Source organism: Megascapheus bottae, chromosome X (genome assembly GCF_031878675.1).
Source record: "Megascapheus bottae isolate mThoBot1 chromosome X, mThoBot2.hap1, whole genome shotgun sequence".
In the NCBI taxonomy this organism is placed as follows: Eukaryota; Metazoa; Chordata; class Mammalia; order Rodentia; family Geomyidae; genus Megascapheus; species Megascapheus bottae.
The window spans coordinates 48,765,832-48,792,474 of NC_143547.1; the positions used below are offsets into that span (position 1 = coordinate 48,765,832).

At 41.1% G+C, this 26,643-nt stretch overlaps 1 protein-coding gene across 1 annotated transcript; it reads left to right on the forward strand.

Annotated features, from left to right (window-relative positions):
- Positions 1-19,368: 19,368 nt before the first annotated feature.
- Positions 19,369-21,966, forward strand: LOC150041038 (nucleosome assembly protein 1-like 2). Its single transcript, XM_090326199.1, has one exon. It carries the CDS (start codon positions 19,713-19,715, stop codon positions 21,147-21,149), a length of 1,437 nt encoding a protein of 478 aa, XP_090182325.1. The 5' UTR covers positions 19,369-19,712; the 3' UTR covers positions 21,150-21,966.
- Positions 21,967-26,643: the final 4,677 nt, after the last annotated feature.

The following is a 26,643-nucleotide window of genomic DNA, read 5'->3' on the forward strand; positions in this document are numbered from 1 at the left end:
ATAAGTCCAACATTCCAATTAGAATATCAATGTAGATACAAGTCATCCACCTTATTTATATTTCCTAATAACAAAAAATTAGGGCAAGGAGTTTGGCATAGTCAGAGTGCTTGCCTACCATGCACAAAGATCTGGATTCGATTCCTTGGTACCACATACGTAGAAAAAAGCCAGAAATGGTGCTGAGGCTCAAGTAGTAGAGCTCTGGCCTTGAGAAAAAGAACCCAAGGACAGTGCTCAGGCCCTGAGTCCAAGCCCACGACTGGCAAAAAAAAAAAAATTAAAAAATCTTGGAACACAATTTTATAAGTACAGTATTGCAATTAGAATATGAATGTAAATACAAGTCATCCATCTTATTTACATTTCCTATGTTTTATTAGGTACCTGTGTGTGTGTGTGTGTGTGTGTGTGTGTGTGTGTGTGTGCTTTTTTTCGGTGCAATTTTATCTTGAATGTTGATTCTTGTATATACCTTCACCATCAGGATACAGAAAAGTTCTATCACCACAAAGCCTCCCCCCATATTTTAGCATTTTCATATCCCCTGCCTTCCCATGTGAACCTTATCTCTCTGTCCCTAGCATCCATTAATCAATTAATCAATCCATTAATCAATCTGTTCTCCATCTGAGTCATTTAGTTACTTTGAGAATGTTAAAAATGGAGTCATATGGTACTTGATCTTTTGTAGTCTTTGACTTTTTTACTCAGTATACCTCAAGATTCATTTATGTTATTGCATGTATCAGTCAATTTTCTCAATTGTTCAGCTATCTTCCAAAGAGTGAATGGACCACCTCAACCAATCATACACTGAAGGCTATCTGGATTGTTTCTTTTCTTTTTTCTTTTTTTTTCATGTGGGTCATGGGGCTTGAATTTGGCCTGGGTGCTGTCCCTGAGCTCTTCAGCTCAAGGCTAGTGCCTTATCCCTGGGCCTGGGTGTTGTCTCTGAGCGCTTCAGCTCTAGGCTTCAGCGCTACCCGCCCTACCAATTTTCTAGAGTTAACTGGAGATAGGAGTCTCAGGTCCTTTTGTGCCTGGGCTGGCTTTGAACCTTGATACTCATATCTTCGCCACCTGAGTAGCTAGGATTACAGGCATGAGCCACTGGCGCCCAGCTTGGATTGTTTCTAATTGTAATGTTATAAGTAATATTTTCTATGACACGGATATGCAAGTAGTGGTTCTCAGATTTCAGCCTCTTGAATAGCTAGGATTATAGGCACGAGCCACCAGTGCCTGGTCATGTTAAAATTTTTATTGTTCTAATTACAGATTTAAATGCAGTTGGCTGAGATCTGAGGATTGAGGTTCAGAGCCAGCTCTGGCAAGAAAGTCCATGAGATTCTTATCTCTAACCATCAAAAAGCCAGAAGGGAAGCTTGTGGCTCAAGCTACAGAACCTTGAGAAAATAAAATACTCATGGACAACTAGCCCCAGGACAGAGAGCTTCCATGAATACTTGTTTCAGTTTTTATTACTAGTATTATTTTGTAAAACTATAGTATTATATCACAACCAAAACATGGATGTGGACAAATATACCCTTAAACTTCCCAATTTTTATTTGTACTTATTTTGTGCATATGTCTCAGATTTTATAGAATGAAATCATTTGTTTCAGTTATTTCAGGTGTATTAGATATCCAAGACTGAGCAGTCTCGTGATCACATCTACCTCCTTCCTATCAACTTACCCTTCACCTCTGGGGCTGATAATCTGCCTTAGAGTTCTGTGACTTGATCACTTAAATGTGTGGATGATATTTTTCATTATGTAAATTTTGGGAATAACTTGGTTTTTTTTTCTGCTAAGCATATTATTCTGGTAATTCAATCAAGAAAATACATTCAAGGGGGTTTAATTTTTTTCAGTAAGTAATAATACATATACTATAGTGTGTAATAATACATATACTATAGTGTGTTGAAGAGATAAGTGTTGCAGCCAGTTTGGGACTTATTGTTTTAAGCTGTCAGGTTTAGCTATCTAATTCTGTTTTTGTTTTGTTTTGTTGTAAGAATACTTAAGCTGCTTGACCACCTGCCTGTGGTATTTTCCTGGGGAACAGGACCACCTGTGTGTGGTACTCTCCTTTGAAAGCTCAGCCCCACTGAAGGTTGGGGCTGCTCTCTATCAGCCCGGAGGTGGAGAGTAGCCACTGTGCTATGAAATTGAGTCCTAGCTCCCTCCACTGAGTGCTGTGACTCTATTGTTGGGAGGGTTCCGTCCCTCCCCAAATAGTTAAGTTTTTAAGGAGGCCCTAGTGAGAGCCCAGCCTCAGGCCTTGATTTAGAGAAGTCCAGGATGAGTGAGCCCCGACCATTCAAAGAGTGTGTCCATGGAGAGAAATTCCTCCCAGCCCCAGAGAAGGGTGATAGCTTTTCCCGGCCAGATACTTCCCGTGGTCAATGTTAAGCAGGAGTCTGTCTAAAATCCTCTGGAGGTGAGCAATTTGTATAGTGACTGAAATTGTTGAGTGCTCTGTATTTTATGTACTGACAGACTGCTGAACATCTAGTGTCCTGTTCACAGGTTGAAACAGACTGGTGAGTGTTTTGTATAGTGGCTGAAACAGGCCGGTGTGTGCCAGCCTTGGATAGGTTCATGGGTGAGCTGGACGTGACTGTACACCCCAACCTGAGGTGGTAGTGGGACCTTGCCCCACTGTTATGTAATATCACAGCCATTTTGGGGTCCCCAAGTATCTTTTTACCAACCTCCCAACCTAGATAATTCTGACAGGTTACTTACTGCAGTCAGACTAAGTTGAACCTAATTGGCACTGGTTGAAACAGACTGGTGAAGTGTCTATAGAGTTGGAACTGAAACAGGTTGGTAGCAGTTACATTGAGTGTTTTCTGTTCTGCATACAAAATGAACCTGAACTGGACCAGGAAAGCTGATTTTGGGTGGGTTTGAGTCCCACCTGAAGCTTGTCTGTGTGGTCACTTTTGTTCCTTGTCTCTATGTACAGCTTTTTTTTAAAAAAATCATTTTATCAATGAGGGAGCATGGGCCAATTGACATCAGTCCCTACCCTGGTGGAATTAATGCTTGAATGTTTGATTTCAACAGTACATCCAGTGCTCATGGGCCATCTCTGGGCTTTCTGGTGAGCTTGAATGGCAGGAATTCAATGTAAACTGGCCACATAAGGGTTCTTTTAATCTGCCCCTTCTTTATACAGTTCATAGGTTCATCTTCAGAAGCCTGGTTATCCATGCCAGGTCCCCCAGGTATTCAGGAGTACAGGAACTTGGAGGATGACTTACCCCAGGCTTTAACTCCTAGATTTTCTTTACTCATTAACCTACTTGGAATGATTGACACCAGGTTTTTCAGAACTTTATCTTCAAGCAGTGGAATCGGGAGCCATCTGGTGGCTTCAAAGCTTCCTGCCTTCAAGCCCCAAAACTGACAAAAAAAAAAAGGTGCATGCCATTATCGCCTTCCAGGAGACAAACCATCCAGAGGACAAACAAAACAGCATGACATCTGCCCTTGGCAAAAGCCCTTCAGTTCATCTTTACATTTGAATGGACAGACCAAGGAGGTGGCTTCCCCTGAACCAGGTGCTTCTACGAGGTGTTTTTGGTTTTTTTTTTTTTTAACATTTTTGCCAGTCCTGGGGTTGAGCTCAGGGCCTGAGCAGAGATTTGGGCTTTCTCAAGGCCAGAGCTCTACCACTTGAGCCTCAGTACCACTTCTGGCTCTTTTTGTTATGTTTCTATGTATGTGGCACTGAGGAATCAAACCTGGGTATTCATGCATGCTAGGCTAGCACTCTACCACTACGCTAAACTCCCAGCCCTTCTGCAAGGTTTTAAGAACTCTCTCCCTTTGAAATCCCAAATCTAGTCTGTAGTAACCTGTCAGGATAAGTGTCTAATCTTGTTTTTTGTTAAAGTACTTAAGCTGCTGGACCACCTGTGTGGTATTTTCCTGGTGAATAGGACCACCTGTGCATACCAGGCACAGGTGGTATTAGTTGGTGGGCTATTAGTTGGAGGAACTTTGAACCCTGTCCAAAGAGAATTGAAGCCATTCTAAAGATCCTCCCAATTCAACCAGGATTCCATGAAGTAGCTAAGCCTTTTGTGTTTGACTACAACTGAAGGAAATACACTCAAATTGGAGGAGTAGTTAGGAGCAACGACAGCCTTTGACTCTAATATTAAAGCAGCCCTAATATTGGCACAAGCCTTGGCCCTTCCCAATTTGCAAAAACCTTTTCCAGCTTTCTGTCTCTGAGCAAAAGGGAATGGCTAAAGGGGTGCTGGCTCAGGACTTGGGTCTCTCTCTGTCTCTGTCTCTGTCTGTCTGTCTGTCTCTCTCTCTCTCTGTATCTCTCTCTCTCTCTCCCTCCCCCCCATCTTAGAGATGGCCCTGACCGGTCAGTATGATTCTCGATGCTAGGTGAGGAATAAAATTGTTTAACTTCCTTTTTTGTGCCAGACTGTTTCCTTTGATCACGGACCCTAATATTGGGGGGCTGTACCCTAATAGAGGTAAAGACTATCGATGTTTTAGTCGTGACCCCTCTTCCCAGAACTCTCCCAAAGCCTGCTTACTTAGATGAGGTCTTACAGCTGGAACAACAAATGCTTCTAAATACTTTGCCTTCGGGTTGAAGATTTGAGAAGACCAAAGAATTTAAATTTTTTGTGCATTTGGAAAACTTGTGCATCAAGCACATCAAAACAACACACGGGGGAAACAGCTTTACCCAATTGTAACCCTAGCTACTCAAGAGGCTGAGCTGTGAGGATCCTGGTTTAAAGCCAGCCAGGGCACAAAAGGACCTGAGACACCACCAGAAAATGGGAAGTAGGGCTTGACTCAAAGGTAGGGTGGTAGCCTTGAGGTGAAGAGCTCAGGGACAATGCCCAGGCCCAGAGTTCAAGCCCCATGACCCACAAAAAAATGTGAAGGTCTATTAGTATCAGAAACGTAGTCTGTTCTGAGTATCTTCAGTACTGAGAGAAAGGAACAGACCCTAGAAGTCCACACATGTTGGAAGAGAATAAGCTGACATGAAGACAGTTCAGCTAAACCTAGTCAGATGGCCTGAGTGGACCAACTTAATACTCTTTTCCTTGCACACTAACACTGGAAATGTGATGTGAATGTTTCTAAAAATTGCCCCTTAGGAAAATTTAAAAAGAGGGATCAAAATGGTTTAAGAGATGGCCAAAAAGCTTCTGTGTGATGTAATTTGGTCTCAACACTTATAATTTGGTCCCAATACTATTTTTGTAATTGGTTCATTTTTTTGTTAGTTTGATATGTATTTTATTTTTTTTAAGAATTTATTAGCGTTGATATTTACATTATATTTCAAATGTCATGTTTAACAAACAAGTATTCAAGAAGGGAATCTCTATATATGATCACTGGCACATAGATTATAGAATATAATTAAAATTAAGCTGAGGTTTTGTATGCCATAGATATATATTAATCTATGTAATTTCTTTTTTTAATGCCAGTTCTGGGGCTTGAGCTCAGGGCCTGAGTGCTGTCCTTGGGCTTTCTCAAGGCTAGACCTCTACCACTTAAGCCATAGCACCATTTCCAGTGTTTTTGTATATATGTGGTACTGAGGAATTGAACCCTGATCTTTGTGCATGCTAGGCAAGCACTCTACTACTAGGCCAAACTCCTGGCCCTTGAATGAATTTCTTTTAAAAGAGGCATATGCTAGTCTGGAATTCTTAGTACCGTGATGGTGCTTCTAATTCTTACATTAAGGAAAAACCATCATTTGAGTTCAATGGTTCTCTCAAGATTTAAACTCAAAAATAAAAGACTGGAAAAAATGGCCTATTTTAAAAAGGTGAATGAAGGCAATGTGCTGTTTCTAGTGCTTCAAGGCTTCAAATGAAAACAAATGCTGAAGTGTAAAAAGTATTAAAACAACCATTAGCAAAATAGACTAAGGCTATAGGTTTTTGGGTAGGGAGGGTAAAAGCCCCTGTGTCAGCTTGAAGAAGTTACAGAAGATGAGAATCTTCACCCATCAATTCAACAAACGAGTCATTTTTTTTTTAATGAGGCAGGACAGAGAAAAAATGAGACAGGAGAATGACAATTGGCATGAGTCTTTATTTTTGTGGAAGCCTTGAGTCACTGTAGCTTTGACCTGGCCTATTGTCTTCTATCAAAGACTTGATTATATACAAAAAAGGATTTAGGTACGTAGTAACCTGTCAGGATTAGCTGTCTAATGCTGTTTTCGCTTTTGAAAAAATACGTAAACTGTTTGATCACCTGTGTGTGGTGTTTTCCTAGTGAACAGGACCACCTGTGTGTGGTACTCTCCTTTAAAAACTCAGCCCCAGGGAAGGTCCGGACTTCTCTCAGCCCAAGGGTTGCGAGTTGCTGCTGTGCTGCTAGAATTGACTTCTAGCTCTGTTCACTGAGTGCTGGTGACTCTATTGCTAGGGATTTCAGGGCCCTCCAAAATAGCTGGGATATTACACTTATGCTTGTAAAGCTGTAAAAAAAATTCCACTCAGTATTTTGTGTAAAATATAGATATTAAATTTCTAGGAATGTGCAAGACCAGATTCTGGGTCACATAATTCAGTTTTATAAGAAGCTTCCCTGGCTGGGAATGTTGCTTAGTGGTAGAGAGCTTGCCTAGCATGCATGAAGCCCTGGGTTCAGTTTCTCAGTACCACATAAAACAGAAAAAGCCAGAAATGGTGCTGTGGATCAAGTGGTAGAGTGCTAGCCTTGAGCAAAAGAAGCTCAGGGTCTGCCCAGGCCCTGAGTTCAAGTCCCAGGACTGGCAAAAGAAGAGAAACTGCCTAACTAGTAAGAAAAAAATATACTGAAAGCAATGGTAAGGACATTAAATTGGTAAAGCAGAAAATATCTTAGAAGAATACTGTAGAAAATATCTTAAAAGAGGGCAGTAATGTCAAAAATGAGGAATTTAAACTACCAATGACAACTTTAAGTTCTCACTTATAAGTAATACATGAATAAGTAATACATGAAATGAAATGGAAAAAAATCAACTAATTCTGGTACCGGTGACTCAGACCTGTAGTCCTACCTACTCAGGAGGTTGAGATCTTGAGGATCATGGCAGCAAAGTCCATAAGAACTCTTCAATGATCTACTGAGAAAAAAGCCAGAAGTGGTGCTGTGGCTTAAGTGGTAAGAGCACTGGCATTGAGCAAAAGAAGCTTAGGGACAGCGACCAGGCCCAGATTTCAAGCTCCAGGACTGGCAAAATAAAGCCAATTAGTATTTCCAGATGTCATAGCTCATTCCTGTAATCCTAGCTACTCAGGAGGCTAAGATCTGAGAATTCATTTTTTGTTTTTGTTTGTTTGTTTTGTGTTTTGCCAGTCCCAGGCCTGGAACTCAGGGCCTGAGCACTGTCCTTGGACTTTCTCAAGGCTAGAGCTCTACCACTTGAGCCACAGGACCATTTCTGGCTTTTTCTATGTATATGTGGTACCAAGGAATCTATCCCAGGTCTTCATGAATGCTAGGCAAGCACTCTACCACTTGGCCAAACTCCCGGCCCCTGATAATTAGTTTTTGAAACCAGCCCAGGCAGAAGTCCATGAAGACTTTTATTTCCAATTAATCAATTAACCACCAAAAAAGAAAAAAAAACCCGAAGTGGAGCTGTGGCTCAAGTTACAGAACATTAGCCTTGAGCAAAAAAGAAAAAAATTCGTGTATAGGCCCAGGCTCTGACTTCAAACCCCACAACCAGCGCATAAAGAATCAGAAGTTGGGGCTGAGTTTGGCCTGGTGGTAGAGTGCTTGCCTCAAATGCACGACACTCTGGGTTTGATTCCTTGATACCGTATACACTGAAAAAAGCCAAAAGTGGTACTGTGGCTCAAGGTTAGAGCACTGGCCTTGAGGAAAGCCCAAGGATGGTGCTCAGGCCCTGAGTTCAAGGCCCAGGACTGGCAAAAAAAATCAGAGATTAGAAGTTATTAAAAGGAAAATAAGAATATCAATAGGTGAAATACAAATAGGTGAAAGATGACACATGTAACCTCAACAGAACATGAGTGTCTACAGTAACATCCCATAAAGATTCTAATAGAAAATTATATTATCTCTAGACAAGATTTCGTCAGGAAGATACACATACAGCCTCTTAAATGCAAAATCAAACTTCATATAGAAATAGTATGTTAAATCACATACACAGCTTTCTGGTATTAGGGTTAGAACTCAGGGTCTTGTACTTGCAAGCCAGGTATTCTACCAGTTTTGCCTTTGTTATTTATTTTTTTGCCAGTCCTGGGGCTTGAACTCAGGGCCTGGGCGCTGTCCCTGAGCTTCTTTTGCTCAAGGCTAGCACTCTACCACTTGAGCCACTGCGTCACTTCTGGCTTTTTCTATGTATGTGGTATCAAGGAATCGAACCTGGATCTTTGTGCATGCTAGGCAAGCACTCCACCACTAGGCCAAACTCCAGGCCCTGCCTTTGTTATTTTTCAAGTGGGGTCTTGTATTCATGCATGGGCTGGCCTAGAATTCTTTTATTTTTGGGGTGGGTCATGGGGCTTGAACTCAGCTGGGCATTGTCCCTGAGCTCTTCAGCCCAAGGCTACAGGCCTACCCTAGGGCCAAGCCCCACTTCCTGTTTTCTAGAGGTTAATTGGAGATAAGAGTCTCTGGGTAAGAGTATCTGGTCCTTTTGTGCCTGGGTTGGCTTTGAACCTTGACCCTCAGATCTCAACCTCCTGGGTAGCTAGGATTACAGGCATGAGCTATGGCATCGAGCCACCATACCCAGCAGCTGACCTAGAATTCTAAATATCCCAACCTAAACCTCCAGTGTCCCTGGAATTGTATATATCACTGTACCCATTTATTAGATGAGATATGAAGTCTCATGAATTTTTTTTGTCCTGGACTAGCCTCAAATTGACCCTTCTCATCTTTGCTTCCCAAGTTGTTAAGCCTTTCCTCTGTGTGTGTGTGTGTGTGTGTGTGTGTGTGTGTGTGTGTGTGTGTGTGTGTGTGTGCTGGTTGTTGGGACTGAACAACCTAGACACTGTCTCTGAGCTTTTTGCTCAAGGTTAGTACTCTACCACTTGAACCACAGCTCCACTTCTGGGTATTTTGGTGACTGATTGGAACTAAGAGTCTCAGATTTTCATGTCTGGGCTGGCTTTGAACTGTGACCCTCAGATCTCAGCCTCCTGAATAGCCAAGATTGTAGGCATGAGCCCCCAGGTCCCAGCAAACTTTTCCTCTTCATATGTTATTTCAATAATTTTGTCACTTCAATAAAAAGCTGACTAGCACAGCTCCTGTCAGATAGGCAATTCATTTGTACCACTTTAACAACAGCTATGCATTTTTATCACTGAAAATGTAAATTGTGGAAAAAGGCAAAACATAAAATTAGCCCCTAACTGGTGATTAAATGCATTCACATAATTGCATAATATATTTCTATACTTTTTCATCTTCCAACACCAAGTCTCATTGTAGCAGGAGGAAGAAAGAACATTGCTTATTATTTCTGCTCAGATACCTATTTCCCAATTTATGTAGACACAGATGAATAGAGAGCTATCAAAATGTATCCAGAAATCCAGAGACCAGACCCAAAGCCCACATGATGGCTTTTTTTTGAACTCTGGACCTAGGCATTGTCTTTGAGCTCTTCAGCTCAAGGCTAGTGCTCGACTATTTGAGCCACAGTGCCACTTTGAGTTTTCTGGTGGTTAATTGGTGGTGAGTGTCAAGGTGGGTACGGTGGCTCATGCCTGTATTCCTAGCTACTCAGGAGGCTGATATCTGAGGATTACGTTCAAAGCCAGCCCCTGCACTAAAGAACAAGAGAATCTGATCTCCAATTAATCACTAGAAAAGAGGAAGTAGGGCTGTGGCTCAAGGGGTAGGGCTGAAGAGCACAGGGACAAAGCCCACAGTTCAAGTCCCATAACCCCCCCCACACAAATAAAAGCTGAGGAGTCTCAGAAACTTTTGTGCCCAGGCTGGCTTTGAACTGATCCTCAGATCTCAGCCTCCTGAGTAGCTAGGATTATAGGTGTGAGCTACCGCCACCTGGTGTCCACAAGATGTTTGACAACAGATAACAATTTGCTTCTTCTCCAGACTAGTAGGCAAGTTTTGTATTTAGATCTGCTCAGCTTCAGCCTGGAGCCTCAGTGGGAAAGGAGCCGCCAAGTAGATGAGACATTTGAGAGCTTCGTAAATGGAGAGGCAAGCAGATTCCCTCTTGGTAAGATCACTGACTTAGTTCTTACTGGGAAATAAAGGAGTATCAGTTCCACATTGAAAGTCAGAGTTGGGGTCTGGAGTTTGGCCTGGTGGTAGAGTGATTGCCCAGCATGCATAAAGACCCAGGTTCAATTCCTCACTACCTCATTCACAGAAAAAGCCAGAAGTGATGCTGTGGCTCAAGTGGTAGAGCTCTAGCCTTGAAAAAGCCCAAGGACAGTGCTCAGGCCTTGAGTTCAAGTCCCAGGACTGACACTAAAGAAGTTTACATTTCTTTCCTCTACTGTAAAATATATTTTTTTCTAAGAGTTGAATTAGTTTCCCCAAGATCCAATTAAATATACACATATCAAGACATATATAAGCATATGGTTCAACAAATGTGTATGTAAACACATGTATATTAAGGCCTGAGAATTCAAGGACTAATTTGTAAGGCTAGTGGACATTGTAAATGGGAATACTTTGTAGTTCAATAACCTTTGAACATATTTCAAAATTAAGAACTCAAAAATATTGAGGGTCTGGGAGTTTGGCCTAGTGGTAGAGTGCTTGCCTAGCATGCACAAAGACCCAGTTTGATTCCTATGTATCACATACATAGAAAAAATCTGGAAGTGGTGCTGTGTCTCAAGTAGTAGAACTCTAACCTTCGGAAAGCCCAAGGACAATATTCAGGCCCTGAGTTCAAGCCAGGACTGGCCAAAAACAAACAAACAAAAACAAAAAACAAACCAGACACTTGACACATTAACATCTCCCCATTTCCTACCCATCCTCTGGTCTTGACCACATTAGATACAATACTGTATAGAAGTGAGATCATGTTGCATTTATCTTCTTGAGACTTCATCACTTTATGAAACATTTCCAGGATGTCATGCATGCTACACGAGCATTCTACCACTAGGCCACACTCCCAGCCCTGTAGGTCTCTTTAGTTAGTGCAGCTATTATTAAGTATGGCACTCTGCATGAACATAGAATACTTTTCTATTCATTTGCGCTTTATTTAAATTGTTTTATCAGTCTATTGTAGTTTCCAGTATACAGGGATTTTTTTTTTGTCATCAACCGTGAGACTTGAACTCTGGGCCTGGGAACTGTCCCTGAGCTCTTTAGCTCAAGGCTACTACCCTACTCCTTAAGCCACAGTGCCACTTCTGATTTTTCTGGTGGTTAATTGAAGATAAGAGTCTTACAGACATTTTAGTGCCTGGGCTGGCTTTGAACTGCAATCCTCAGATCTCAGCCTCCTGAGTATTTAGGATTAGAGGTGTGAGCCACGGCGCCTGGCAGTATACAGGTCTTTTACATCCTTGATGGACTTAAACATTTTTTTATGTTAAACAGATTATTTTCTTAATTTTCTTTTTGGGCAATTCTGGTTCAGTATAGAGAAATACAACAATTTTGTATGATGACTTTGTATTCTGCAACTATACTGACTTGTGCATTAAAAGCTTGCTGTTTTTAAAAGGTGGGCTAAAGACTTGAAGAGAGACTTCTCTGCAGAGGAAATAAGAATGGCCAATAGACACATAAAGAAATGCTCAACATCTCTGGCCATAAAAGAAATGCAAATCAAAACAACTTTGAGATTTTCCCTCATCCCAGTTAGAATGGCCATTATCAAGAAATCTAATAACAGAAGCTTGTGGGGATGTGGCCAGAAGGGATCACTACTACACTGTTGGTGGGAGTGTAAGAACATTCAACTACTCTGGAAAGCAGTCTGGCAGTTCCTCGAAAGACTAAACATAGAGCTCCTCTATGACCCAGTAATTCTACTCCTTGGCATTTACCCAAATGTCCAGAAACAAGGTCATACTAAGCCACAACCACTGCAGCATTATTTACCATAGCTAAGATATGGAATCAACCCAGATGCCCCTCAGTAGATGAATGGATCAAGAAGGTGTGGTGTTTATACACAATGGAATTCTACGCTGTCATCAGAAAGAATGCTATCACCTCATTCATAAGGAAATGGAAAGACTTAGAAAACATATTAAGTAAGCCAGACTCAAAGAAACATACACTCCATGGTTTCCCTCATTTGTAACAATTAGTATACGTCTAGGATTCTCCTAGCACAGGATCTCAGTAGCTCAAAGCTATGTATATACGGCTGTATAGTATGAAGCTAAGGGAAATGCACTCCAGGATAGAGAAACAAGAGGTTTATCTTTGTGATTTTTGTTCTTAAGGTACTATGTGGTTATTTTTTTCCTCTTTTATTTCCCCTTATGGTTTATCTTATGTACTTACTGTATCTCACTTTGGTACCTGATGTATTGCACATACATTTATTTGTTTATTTGAAATAGGGAAGAGAAGGAAAAAGCCAAGATGAGTGGGAGGGGTTGGAGAAAGGGGGAGTGGAAGAAAAACATGAGAATGTTTTTCAAGAAGTAATGTACCCACCACCTGACAAATATAACTAACTCCTCTACACATCACCCCAACTATAAAATTAAAAAATAAAAAGCTTGCTATCCTTTCTTTTCTTTTCTGTCTTTGCTTTGGTTACTTGTGCTTTTGAGGTCATTCCTATTGAATCAGTGCCAACACCAACATCATAAAACATTCTTTAACTTTTCTTCTAAGAAAAAAGGTAGAAGGGTCTTATGCTTAGATCCTTATTAGTAACATATATCAATTGTACAAATTCATGACATTCCCTGGGACATTTGCACACATGTGTATATGAGCATGGTCGATATCCACTCTTCTATCAGCCCGCTACTTAATGGTACTACCTTTGTATTGTGGTTTCCAGATATGAGAACATGAGGGTTGTTTTTGTGTATTTGGCTTATTCCAATTAACAAATTATCTTTCATTTCCAACCATTGCATTTGAAATGATTGAACTTAATTCTTCTTATGGCTATGCATATTATATTTTCTTTATCTGTCAGTTGATAGGTTATTAGGTACCTGCTATACGCCTCTTATCATTTATACCTTAGCTACTGTGGACTAGACAATAAACAAGAATGTGATTAGCCCTTTTTGCATGCTAGCATATAGCTGGACCATACAGTAGCTCTACTTTTTTTTGTTCCAGTCCTGGGGCTTGAACTTAGGGCCTGGGCACTGTCCCTGAGCTTCTTTTGCTCAAGGATAGCACTCTGTCACTTGAGCCACAGCACCACTTCTGGCTTTTTCTGTTTATATGGTACTGAGGAATCAAACCTAGAGCCTCATGCATGCTAAACAAGCACTTTACTACTAAGTTGCATTTCCAATCCCTTTTAGTTTTTTTTTTACAAGTATCCGTACTAATTTCTATAATGATTGTACTCATTCACTATCTCACCACCAGTAGTTTTTGCCAAGCCCCACTTCCCGTTTTCTAGAGGCTAATTGGAGATAAGAATCTCAGGTCCTTTTGTACCCAGGTTGGATTTGAGCCTTGATCCTGAGTAGGTGTGAGCCACCGCGCCCAGCAACAGTAGATTTTTTAAAGAGTTCTTTTTCTCTGCATCCTCACCAACATTTGTTATTTGTGTTCTGCATCTAATTTATAGAGGTGATCAACAACTTAGTAAATGTAATTTAAAAAAATATTGACTTGTGTATTACATGTCACACAAGAGTATATTACATGTCAGAAAAAAATATACCTTTAATGGAGTTATTTTTAAAACAAAGGTGATAAGAACACTTGTAGTATAACTAAATCGGAAAATTTTCAGTTCTAGAGGAGTCATGTGTTCAGACTTAGTTCATACTGTCAAATAGTGTTTTAATGACTTTAAAACAGTTTATGCTCCCACTAACAATACCTAAGAGTCTTAGCCAGGTATAGTGGTATATGCATGTAATCAGGAGGTAAAGACCTAAAGTAACCAAGTTTGAGGGCAGTCTAGGCAAAATGTTAATGAGACTCTCATTTCAATAAACAAGCTGGGCATGGTAGTATGCACTAATATTCCCATCTCAACTATGCAAATAGTAGAGGACTGTCCCTGGGGAAACATAAGACCTATCTAAAAAATTTAAAGGAGCCACCTGGTACAGTGGCTCACACCTGTAATCCTAGCTACTCAGGAGGCTGATATCTTAGGATCGCTGTTCAAAGCCAGCCTGGGCACTAAAGTCCGTGAGAGTCTTATCTCCTATTAACCACGAGAAAACCAGAAGTGGCACTGTGGCTCAAGAGATAGGGTGGTAGCCTTGAGTTGAAGAGCTTAAGGACAGCGCCCAGGCCCAGAGTTCAAGCCCCATGACCGACCAAGAAAAAATTTAAAGCAGCCGGATGCTAGTCGCTAATCTATAATTATAGCTACCCCGGAGGTTGGGACATGAGAAATCCAATTCAAAGCCAGACCAGGTAGAAAAGTTCTTAAGACTTCATCAACAATTAACTAGCAAAAAAAAAATCAGGCCGGAGATGTGGCTCAAGTTGTAGAATATAAACTATAAACAAACAGACCACCCAAGCATGAGCTCCCTGAACTCAAGTCATAGAACAAGTAAAATTACCACCACTACCACCAATAACTGCTGGGGATATGGTTCAAATGGTAGGTTAGTTATTAATCAAGTACATGGTCCTGAGTTTAAACCTCCAGTACCACCAAAATATAATGTGTTATATATATATATATATATATACACACACATGTACTTATTTGTTGCGTATACATATATATAGGTTGTATATATACAGTATACATGTATACTACATATATCTTATTTTTTCTATACCTTTGCAAAAATTTGGTATTATTAAACTTTACATTTTTCATGCTCTGGAATTGAACTGTGGGCCTTGCCCATGCTAGGCAGCCATTCTCCCAATGCAGCCAGTGGCCCAGCTCCTTTTGCATTCATTCATTCATTCATTCATTCATTTATTTATTTTTGCCAGTCCTTGGCCTTGAGCTCAGGGCCTGAGCACTGTCCTTAGGCTTTCTCAAGGCTAGAACTATACCACTTAAGACACAGCACCACTTCCGGCTATGTATGTGGTACTGAGGAATCAAATCTGGGTCTTCGTGCATACTAGGCCAGCACTGAACCACTAGGCCAAACTCCCGGCCCTGCACTTTATTTTTGATCTAGGGGTCACTAGCTGCTTTGAACTCATAATCCTTTTGCTTCTGCTTCATGAGTAAGGATAATAAAATGTGTGCTACCACTAAAAGCTTGGAATTTACTATTAATTCAGCCATGACATTTACTTAGAGTAAGCAGTTATTTGCTTTGCATAATTATGTATATAAGAATATTATTACTCATTTCTGTTTATTCATTTATTTTTATTATCTTTAAGTGGTTGTACAAATGGGTTTCAATGTAACAGGTCAGTTTTTTTTTCTTCACATCCAATTTTGCAGATTTTAATTGCTTTGTAAAATATTTCACAAAAATATCAAGTTAATTCATGTTTTTTTTTGTTTGCTTGTTTGCTTTTTGTGGATCATGGGGCTTGAACTCGGCCCAGGCACTTCAGCTCAACACTATCTCCCTACCCCTGGGCCTGGGCGTTGTCCCTGAGCTCTTCAGCTCAAGGCTACCACCCTACCCTTGAGCCAAGCCCCACTTCCCATTTTCTAGAGGTTAATTGGAGATAAGGGTCTCAAGTCCTTTTGTGCCAGGGCTGGCTTTGAACCTTGATCCTCAGATCTCAGCCTCCTGAGTAGCTGGGATTACAGGCATGAACCACAGTGCCAGCAATTCAGGATTTTTCATTGCTGTTTGTTTTGGTTCCATGTACAACAGTTATGCAATTGGTTTGAAGGAAAGTGGAAGTACCACTTTGTCCAACCTGTAAAGCAGTCTTTTGACCCAATTCAACTTTTCTTCCACTTTGTTCTTCTAATCTCTTTTTCTTTTTCTTTTTTTTTTTTTGCCAGTCCTGGGCTTGAGCTCAGGGCCTGAGCACTGTCCTTGGACTTTCTCAAGGCTAGAGCTCTACCACTTGAGCCTCAGCACCACTTCCGGCTTTTTTTTCTATGTATGTGGTACCGAGGAATCGAACCCAGGTCTTCATGCATGCTAGGCAAGCACTTTAACCACTAGGCCAAACTCCCGGCCCCTAATCTCTTTTTCTTTTCCTTTACTTTTTTTCCAGTCCTGAGGCTTGAACTCAGGAACTGAACACTGTCCTTGGGCTTTCTCAAGATTAGAGCTCTACCACTTGAGTCACAGCACCACGTCCATCTTTTTCTATGTATGTAGTACCAAGGAATCAAACCTGGATCTTTGTGCATGTGTGGTGAGCACTATGCCAGTAGGCCAAACTCCTGGCCCCCTGTTTCTTACATTTTTAGGTGCTTTCCCTTAACTTTCTTTGGAGAGAACTCATCATTTGAGTCCCTCTTGTATGCTGTTTGTTCATGCATGCTGTGGCAACAGGTCAATTTGTGAGTAAAATGCATGTTGATCAATGTCACCCTTACTTGGCATTTTCATCATACTGTTTTGTCTTTTGTTGTTTCATTATGGTAAAAATATACATTAAAAACTGGTCATTTCAGGGCTGGGAGCATAGCCTAGTGGTAAAGTGCTTGCATTGCATTCATGAAGCCTTGGGTTCGATTCCTCGGTACCACATACACAGAAAAAACTGGAAGTGGAACTGTGGTTCAAGTGGTAGAGCACTAGCCTTGAGAAAGCCCAAGGATAATGCTCAGGCCCTGAATTCAAGCCCTATGACTGGCTAAAAAAACTTGCTATTTCAGGACTGGGAATGTAGCTCACTGGGAGGTGTGCTTATCATGCACAATAGTCTGGGTTCACTACTCAGTTCTGAGGGAATAAAGCAGAGAAAATAAATCAAAATCTTTTGTCTTTATTTTTTATAGCATATTTACTCTAACTACACAAAATGTTTAAGTAGCAATGAATTTTTTTAACATTTGCAGAACTAAATTTTCTGTTTACTAGAAATTAACAAGTACAAATATTTGCCATTTTATTTTAAAAATGGTTTATTTTCACTAAGAACAATAAACTTTATCACACTTAAATTCCCTACCCCACTGCAGCCTTGAAAACAGGACTTGCAACTAGAGTAGTATGAAAACCAGATGTTTAGGAAGTACTGGGACAAGACAGGTTTGGTTGCTTCCTTGAAATCCCAGTGCTTTAGAATTGCAGGTCTGTTGTTTTTGTTTTTGTTGTTGTTGTTGGTGGTGGTGGTCCTAGGGCTTGAACTCCAGGCCTGGGCAACTGTCCCTGATTTCCTTTTATTTAAGGCTTTACCACTTTGAGACACAGCTCTACGTCTGGCCTTTTTGGTGGTTAATTGGAGATAAGAGTCTCATGACATTTCCCGCTAGACTGGTTTTGAACCATGACCTCAAATCTCAGCCTCCTGGGTAGTTAGGATGACAGGCATAAGCCACAGGTACAGCACAATAGTAGCAATGAATTTTATTTAAAATTATATTGTTAGAAAGTATTTAAGGACATTAAGATGTACTAATAAACCAGTCTATCTCAGTTTTGCTCATGCGTGTAATCCTATCTACTCAGGAGGCTGAGATCTGAGGATCTAGGTTCAAAGCCAGCCAGGGCACAAAAGCACCTGAGACCCTTATCTCCAATTAACCTCTAGAAAATGAGAAATGGGGCTTGGCTCAAGGGTAGTGCAGTAGCCTTGAACTGAAGAGCTCTAGGACAGCGCCCACGCTGAGTTCAAGCCCCATGACCTAGAAAAAATAAATTTTCAGACTAAAAACAAACATGCTAAAAAAGAAAGAAAAGGATCCTACTGTCCACATTATTCAGGGAATGTTACAACAAGAAAAATAGAAAGGGAAACTTTGTAGAACAAGATTCGTAACTATAGAAATACTAGATTGCTAATGGCATATGAAAATAAATTGAGGAATGTATCTCTAATGTGACATAGTCTAGAATAAATATAGTGCTTAACAGTTGATGTTTGTGATAGAACAATAAAAACTAAGTCTGAAAAACAAAAATACAGCCTTAAAAGTATAAACCTTGCATAATTCATAAATGTCCAGTAGCCCAGCAGTGGTGGCTTATGCCTATTTTCCTGGTTACTCGGGACACTAAGATTTGATGATTGCCATTTGAAACCAGCCTGGGTAGGAAAGTTTATGAGACTGTTATAAACCACTACAAAGCTGGAAGTGGAGGTATGGCTCCAGTTGTGGAGTACTAGCTTTGAGTGGAAAAACTAAAGGATCATGCTCAGACCTTGAGTTACAGCTGTAGTACCAGCATAAAAATGTATGCATGCATGCATACAGAGATACACACATACATACATACATACATACATACATACATACATACATGATCACAATGGGAAATATGAAGAAAATAAACATAACCAATGATTTCCATTTAGCAAAATAATACTACTTAAAATATTAGTTGATATTTTGGACTTTTCTTTAAAAAATTCCTCGTGAGTTTTAGAGTAAGTATGAACAAAGAGGAAATACAGTCAGTTTAACACTGTGATTATTTATTGATCAGTCAGGCAACTTGTTGCCTCTCTTAGGGGCTCACCAGTCACTTGGGTGGAGACATTATATTTGTTTTTACTCGGGCTGGTCACCTTCATTTTTTCCTCACATCCTCCTTCTCTTATTGTAAATGAAAAATTTCCTATTTTAAATCATATACCTTGTAGAAAATACAGAAAAATGGAATACAGACTATGTAAATCACTAGGAGTTACATCATCCACAATGGCTAATTTGTTTGATGTTTGTAAATGTCCTTGGATTGTTTTGTAAGTTTGCCTCTGGGTTAATAATCAAAGGGATAGAGAACAGGTGGGTGCTTTATTTTCTTCCACTTTCTAGCAGGCTTTTAATGACTATTTTCTTAGAAAAGTATGTCATTTGGAAGACTGGAATGACTATTAAACACTGGATTTCTAGAAAACGCTATAGGGAGATGGAATGGAGGATGGTGGGCGCGGGGTGTGTGTGGAGTGAATCAGCCATATTAGAGAACCTGGGAAGGTGAGCAGAGCTGGCAGTTTGATAGAGCTCATAATTTACTGGCTCTACGGCTGCCAATCATAGCATCCTGGCAAATGAGATTAGAGCAGAGTTGTGGGGAGGGGGAAAGGGGTGACGCAGCAGGCTAGATGCACCAAGAAAATTCAGCCCAGAGACAGCTGCGCCATCATATTGCGGCACTGGGGGTTTCTTATTGGCTTTTCTTTTGCTCTCCTGTCTGCAGCATCTGCTCGCCTAGGAACTGCCCACTGCGGCTCTCTGCAGTCGTTGACGCACTCCTTCAGGACCATCACAGCAGCCATCGCCATCGCCATCTCCATCCCCGCCCAGGCCACTGCTGCTCCGGTTCCCAGCTCTCTCTCTCTCTCCCTGCCTCAGCACTGCGGGTTTGTCCCCACGGCAACCGACTCCCAAGCTCTGCTGCGGATATTTTGGTGAGTGTCAGATTTCCTGATCTCAGGGATCCTCACCTTAGGCGAGTGCGGTTGGGGGAAAAAATGGCTGAGTTAGCCGAACCCAAAGAACTGCCCGAATGCAGTCCAGAAGAGGTTGACAGCAGCGTAATGATGGAGGAATGTGGGGAACAAATGGAGGGCAGTGAAGATGCTGCCGCTGGGCCTGCAGATGACGGGGAGCGCAGTGAAAATGCTGCCGCTGGGCCTGCAGATGATAGGGAGCCGCAGGCTGAAGGAGCCACTGCTGGGCTCGGGGAAGAAGGGGAGAAAAATGAAGGCGCTGCTGTCGCATCCTGCTCTGACAAAGATGAGGCGGAGAAGGCAGAAGCAGATCGCCCCAAAGCGATCATGGGTTATCTTTTAGATACTGACTTTGTTGAAAGTCTCCCTGTGAAAGTGAAGTACCGGGTGTTAGCCCTTAAAAAGCTGCAAACTCGAGCGGCCAATTTAGAATCGAAATTCCTGAGGGAATTTCATCACATTGAAAGAAAGTTTGCGGAAATGTATCAACCTTTATTAGAAAAGAGACGTCAGATCATCAATGCAATCTATGAGCCTACAGAAGAGGAATGCAGATATAAATTAGAGCCCGAAGATGAGGAGGAGGAGGAAGAAGAAGAAATGGATGACAGCGAAGACATCCCTTATCATGAGGAGGCCATGGTACATGAGTTTGTAAATGAAGAGGAGGATTATGAGGACTATTATTATGACTATGCCATTGAAGAGGAGGAGGAGGAGGTGGAGGAGGAGGAGGAAGCTGGAGGCGCTGCGGCCCCTGCAGGAGAAGAGAATAAGGAGGATCCTAAGGGGATTCCAGATTTTTGGCTGACTGTTTTAAAAAACGTTGAAGTCCTCACTCCCTTGATCAAGAAACATGACGAGCCAATTCTCAAGCTCCTGACCGATATTAAAGTCAAGCTTTCGGAACCCGGCGAGCCGCTCAGTTTCACCCTGGAATTCCACTTCAAGCCCAATGAATATTTTAAAAATGAGCTGCTGACCAAAACCTACGTGCTGAAGTCGAGGCTGGATTGCTACGATCCCCATCCCTACAGGGGAACCGCAATCGAGTATTCCAAAGGCTGTGACATAGATTGGAATGAAGGGAAGAATGTCACCATCAAAACCATCACGAAGAAGCAGAAACATCGCATCTGGGGAACAATCCGTACTGTGACTGAGGATTTCCCCAAGCACTCATTCTTCAATTTCTTCTCTCCTCGTGGCATCAACTTGAAGGGAGGAAATAGACATGAAGATTTTCTGCTTGGTCACAATCTGCGTACCTACATAATTCCAAGATCAGTGTTATTTTTTTCCGGTGATGCACTTGAGTCTCAGCAGGAGGGTGTAATTAGGGAAGTTAATGATGCAATTTATGATAAAATTATTTATGATAATTGGATGGCTGCCATTGAGGAGGTTAAAGCCTGCTGCAAAAATCTTGAGGCGTTGGTGGAAGATATTGATCGTTAAAGCCTAGTGCATACAGATGCCCTGAAATTATCTAGCTACTCAAGATACAAAAAATCAATTGCAGTCTTGTGTTCTGTATTTCTCTTGTACTGTAAGAATGTATATGTCTCAGAAATATTAAAAACTCAAATTTTAATGAATTTGGCCTTGCATTATAGTAGAAGAATGTGTTTAAGGCATGTAGACTGTGATACATGATTTAAGACATTAACACAGTGCTATGTAGTTTAATCCTCCTGAAGTCCTGTTGTCATGTAACTATTAATCTGTGCCTGTAAATATTATTGAAAATGCTAAATGAAATCAATATTCGTTTGGACAGAAAAATCTTGGGAACTAACCCAAAAGGTTTTACTGCTGATTAGGGATTTTTGTTTGGTTTTATTTTTCTTAGTCCTTTAGCTAGTGGGTTTCATTTTGTTGTGATTGCTTCCTTTTTTTTCTGCAGTAGAAATTTAGTGCAATTTTAAGCTTGAATGCTTAAGAAGAGATCTGTATATGGTTAAGAATTTCAGGTAAAAACCACATTTATTGTTATTAATAGCTTGTAAACAGACTTGTATTTTATGTGACTGTGATAAATAATAAAACCTAGCTGTATTGAGATTCCTGTTCACTAAGGAAGTGTTAGTAACAATATTTTCCCAAAGTTTGCAAATACTGTTCTGTGTAACTGTATAAACTGTGATTCCAATGTATAACACTTTTTCTGCATTAGATTCAATCATCCACTGAAAGTGGACATTTTATCATGTTGGAAAGATATTTATTTCATGTTTCTTCACTGCAAAATAAAATGAATAAAAATTTCAGGGCATTTCATGCTTTAAAATTGATTTTTTCAGTTAAAAATAGCATGCTTATTGGAGGGAATATGCAAAATATTAAACATTTATATTAATTAAAACTACAAGTCAAGGACTGGAGGCATGGCTCCAGTGGTACAGAGTTTGACTGGTAAACATGGGACCCTGATTTCAAATCCCTACATTCCTCCTCCCCCAAAGCCATGTAATACTTCACCAAAGATAAGCACTGTTTATATTTTTATTTCTCACAATTATTTTGGTATGTGCTTATATACATATGCACTAAATATATGTATATATATCAGCACTATACTAAGATGTACAAGGAAGCATATCTTCTGTTATTTATAACTGATGTCATTCTAATCTCAAGTCCATTTCCATGCCACAGGATTGTAAGGAAACAAAAACTTCAATTTTAACTTCCCCAAACTCCTCCCACAAAGGTAGGCCCTTTTAAATTAGGAATATTGTTAATATGCATTAAAAATATTAGGAACAGGGGCTGGGACCATGGCCTAGTGGTAGAGTGTTTGCCTACCATACATGAAGACCCAGGTTCAATTCCTTGGTACCACATACATAGAAAAAGCCAGAAGTGGTGTTGTTGCTCAAGTGTTAGAGCTCTAGCCTTGAGAAAGCCCAAGGACAGTACTTAGGCCCTAAGTCCAAGCCCCAGGACTGGCAAAATACAATCATCAGAAACAGTGATAGGGCCATGGATCCAGGGATAGAGTGCCTGCCTAGTAAAGGTGAATCCCTGAGTTCAAACCCCAGTAAGACCCCGCAGCACCCCCCCCTCCTATTTCACAGCGGTCACTGCAGTTTCTCTTGTCCATGAACTACAATGGTAAAGGTGTTCCTTCTCCATTTTCATGGAGGACAGCCCAGGATACATTAGTGATAGTTCTTCTGCCACACGTCTCCAGCCAAAGGCAGGCACATGTATGGTTGAACAGGTTTTCTATTTTTTTTTTTGCCAGTCCCGGACTTGAGCTCAGGGCCTGAGCACTGTCCTTCAGCTTTCTCAAGGCTAGAGCTCTACCACTTGAGCCGCAGCACCATTTCCAGCTTTTTTCAATGTATGTGGTACCGAGGAATCAAACCCAGGACTTTGTGCATGCTAGGCAAACACTCTACCTCTAGGCTACATTCCCAAATGTTTTCTTTATTACTCACTGCAGCACTGAAGAACACCTATGGAATGAATCAGGAAGTGTGGATTAAGGAGGACATATTTCAGAATTTGGTCTTTGGTTGTGGGATTTAGAAGTGTCTTAAGAGGATGGGAGCATAGCCTAATGGTAGAGTGCTCACCTAGCATGCACGAAGTCCTGGGGTCAATTCCTTGGTACCACACACAGAGAAAAAGCCAGAAGTGGTGCTGTGGCTCAAGTGGCAGAGCTCTACCCTTGAGCAAAAAGTGCCCAAGGACAGTGCCCAAGCCCTTAATTCAAGCCCCAGGACTGGAAAATAAAAGTGTCTTAAAAAGTAGGGGCTCGGGGGCTGGGACTTTGGCCTAGTGGTAGAGTGTTTGCCTAGCATGCACAAAGATCTGGGTTCTATTCCTTGGTACCACACATATAGGAAAAGGCCAGAAATGGTGCTATGGCTCAACTGGTAGAGCTCTAGCCTTGAGAAAACCAAAGGAGATTGCTGAAGCCCTGAGCTCAAGCCCAGGACTGGTGGAAAAAAAAAAAAGTAGGGGCCCCGGCCAGGAGTTTGGCCTATTGGTACAGTACTTGCCTAGCACACATGAAGTCCTGTGTTGGATTCCTTGGTACCATATACACAGAAAAAGACAGAAATGGTGCTGTGGTTCAGGAGGTAGAGCACTTGCTTTGAGAAACCTCAAGGAGAGTGCCTAGCCTAGGAGTTCAAGCCCTATGACTGACAAAAAAAGTAGGAGCTTGCTCTTGAGGGAATACTAACAGATAATTGAGGCTGTTTTATTATGAATAGATGAGTGAATTTTAAGCATAGAGAGGATAAGCAAGAACAAAGATAAAACTATGCTTTATAAAGGAATTGTATCTACTCATTTTAACATACATTGTTTTGGGTGGGGGTTTGTATGTGGGTTGCCCAGTGACTTGTTTTCTCCATGCTAAGACAAAATGAAGACAAGACACCTTGCTATATCTCCATTTGTTATTCTGCAGAAACTTTGTTTGACATTAGTATTCTATGAAATGTTTTCTGTGTCACGGGAGAATAACATAACCTAGCTAACCAGGTTAGGTTAGCTTCTTGATATTAGGACTGCTTCTGATTTTCCTTTGAGGCTGTCATTACTCCTATAACATTTGGGACTAGTGTAAGGGTCCTTTAAGATATAAGGGTAGGCCACCAGCCACAGGATACCAGACAGTACTTTTTCCTAGAGTTTAGAACCAAAATGTGTCTACAAATTAAAAATTTAGAACCTGGAGTTTGGCCTAGTGGTAGAGTGCTTGCCTAGCATGCATGAAGACCTGGGTTCCATTCCTTCGTACCACATACATAGAAAAAAAGTCAGAAGTGTTGCTGTGGCTCAAGAAGTAGAGCATTAGCCTTGAGGAAAGCCCAACGACAGTGCTCAGGCCCTGAGTTCAAGCCTCAGGACTGGCAAAAAATAAAAATAAAAATAATGAAAAAATAATAAAATTTACTTTATTTTAAAATTATCTTTTCTAACTGACTTTTTTGGGGGAGCTGGTCCTGGGTCCTGAACTCAGGGCTTAGGCATTGTTCCTGAGCTTTTATGCTCAAGACTATACTCTGTCACTTGATCTACAGTTCCATTTCAAGCTTTATTATTCTGCCATTCCCTGGCCTTAAACTCAGGGCCTGAGCACTGTCCTTGGACTTTCTCAAGGCTAGAGCTCTACCACTTGAGCCTCAGCACCACTTCTGGCTTTTTTTTTAATGTATGTGGTACCGAGGAATCGAACCCGGGTCTTCATGCATGCTAGGCAAGCACTTTAACCACCAGGCCAAACTCCCAGCCCCGTGTCCTTGGGCTTTCTCAAGTCTAGAGCTCTACCACTTGTGCCACAGCACCATTTCTGGCTTTTTTCTATGTATGTGGTACCAAAGAATTGAACCCAGGACTTTGTGCATGCTAGGCAAGCACTCTACCACTAGGCCAAACTTCCAGCCTCCTGGCTTCTTTTTATGTATGTGGTACCAAGGAATTGAACCCCGGTCTTTGTTCATGCTAGCCAAGTACTCTACCATGAGGCCAAACTCCCAGCTGCCATTTCAAGCTTTTTGATGGTTTATTAGAGGTAAGAGTCTTATGGATTTTCCTGCCTGGGCTAGCTTTGAACAGTGATCCTCAGATCTTAGCCTCTTTTGTAGCTAGAATTTGTAGGTGTTAGCCACTAGCACCTGGCTTAAAATGCATTTTTGTTTTTAGCATTGTCCTGGAAAGTGTGTTGAGATACCTTGTTAGAATTTTTGTATTCCTGGCTGGGAGTGTGTGCTTGCCTAGTATGCACAGAGACCCAGGTTTGATTCCTCGGTACCACATACATAGAAAAAAGCCAGAAATGGTGCTGTGGCTCAAGTGGTAGAGCTCTAGACTTGAGAAAGCCCAAGGACAGTGCTCAGGCCCTAAGTTCAAGCCCCAGAACTGGCAAAAAAATTTTTTTATATTCCCAGGACATACTGTGAAACATATAAACCCAATACAATTCAATTTCTGGACCGGGTGTCCTAGTGGTAGAGTGCTTGTCTAGCATGCACGAAGAGCTGGGTTCAATTCCTTGGTACCACATACATAGAAAAAGCCATAAATGGTGGTGTGGCTCTAGCCCTGAGAAAGCCCAAGGGCAGTGCTTAGACTCTGAATTTCAAGCCCTAGGACTGGCAAAAAAATTTCTGGGTAAATAAAAGCAGCATAAATTATGATCTTCAGTATTGTACAGCAGAATGCTTAGGCTTTGAAGCCAGGCTGCCTAGATTTCAGTTCTAACCCTATATACAATTCCATTGATGAGTGACCTTGTCAATGTCATTTTGAATACCTGTGTGTTCACGTCTGTAAAAAGAATATACTAAGTGTAAATTTATCTCATAAAGTTTATCATGTATAGTGCTAGAAAGTATGCATAGCACATAATGCTACTATATAGGTCTTTATTGTTTTATAAGTAAACATATTCAAATTATAGGGCCGGGAGTCTGGCCTAGAGGTAGAGTGCTTGCCTAGTATGCAGGAAGACCAGGGTTTGATTCGTCAGTACCATATACATAGAAAAAAAAGCCGGAAGTGGTGCTGTGGCTCAAGTGGTAGAGCTCTAGCCTTGAGAAAGCCCAAGGACAGTGCTCTGGCCCTGAACTCAAGGCCCAGGACTGGCAAAAGGAAAAAAAAGATATTCAAATTATATACAGTAGTGGGCAAAAAAAAATTAAGAAAATTTTTGTCAGTCGTGGGGCTTGAACTCAGGTTCTCAAGGCTGTTTCTGAGCTTTGGTGCTCAAGGCTACCTCTTTACCACTTTATGCCACAATTCCATTTCCAGTTTTCTAGTGGTTAATGGAAGATGAGTCTCATTTCCTTTCCCAATGGGGCTTGCTTCGAACTGTAATCCTCAGAGCTCAGCTTCTTGAGTATTATTAATAATGGTTCCATACGGCTCAAATGATCATCTGGTTTTGGCAAAAATAATATCACTTCATTCTGTGTCTAATTTAAATAAA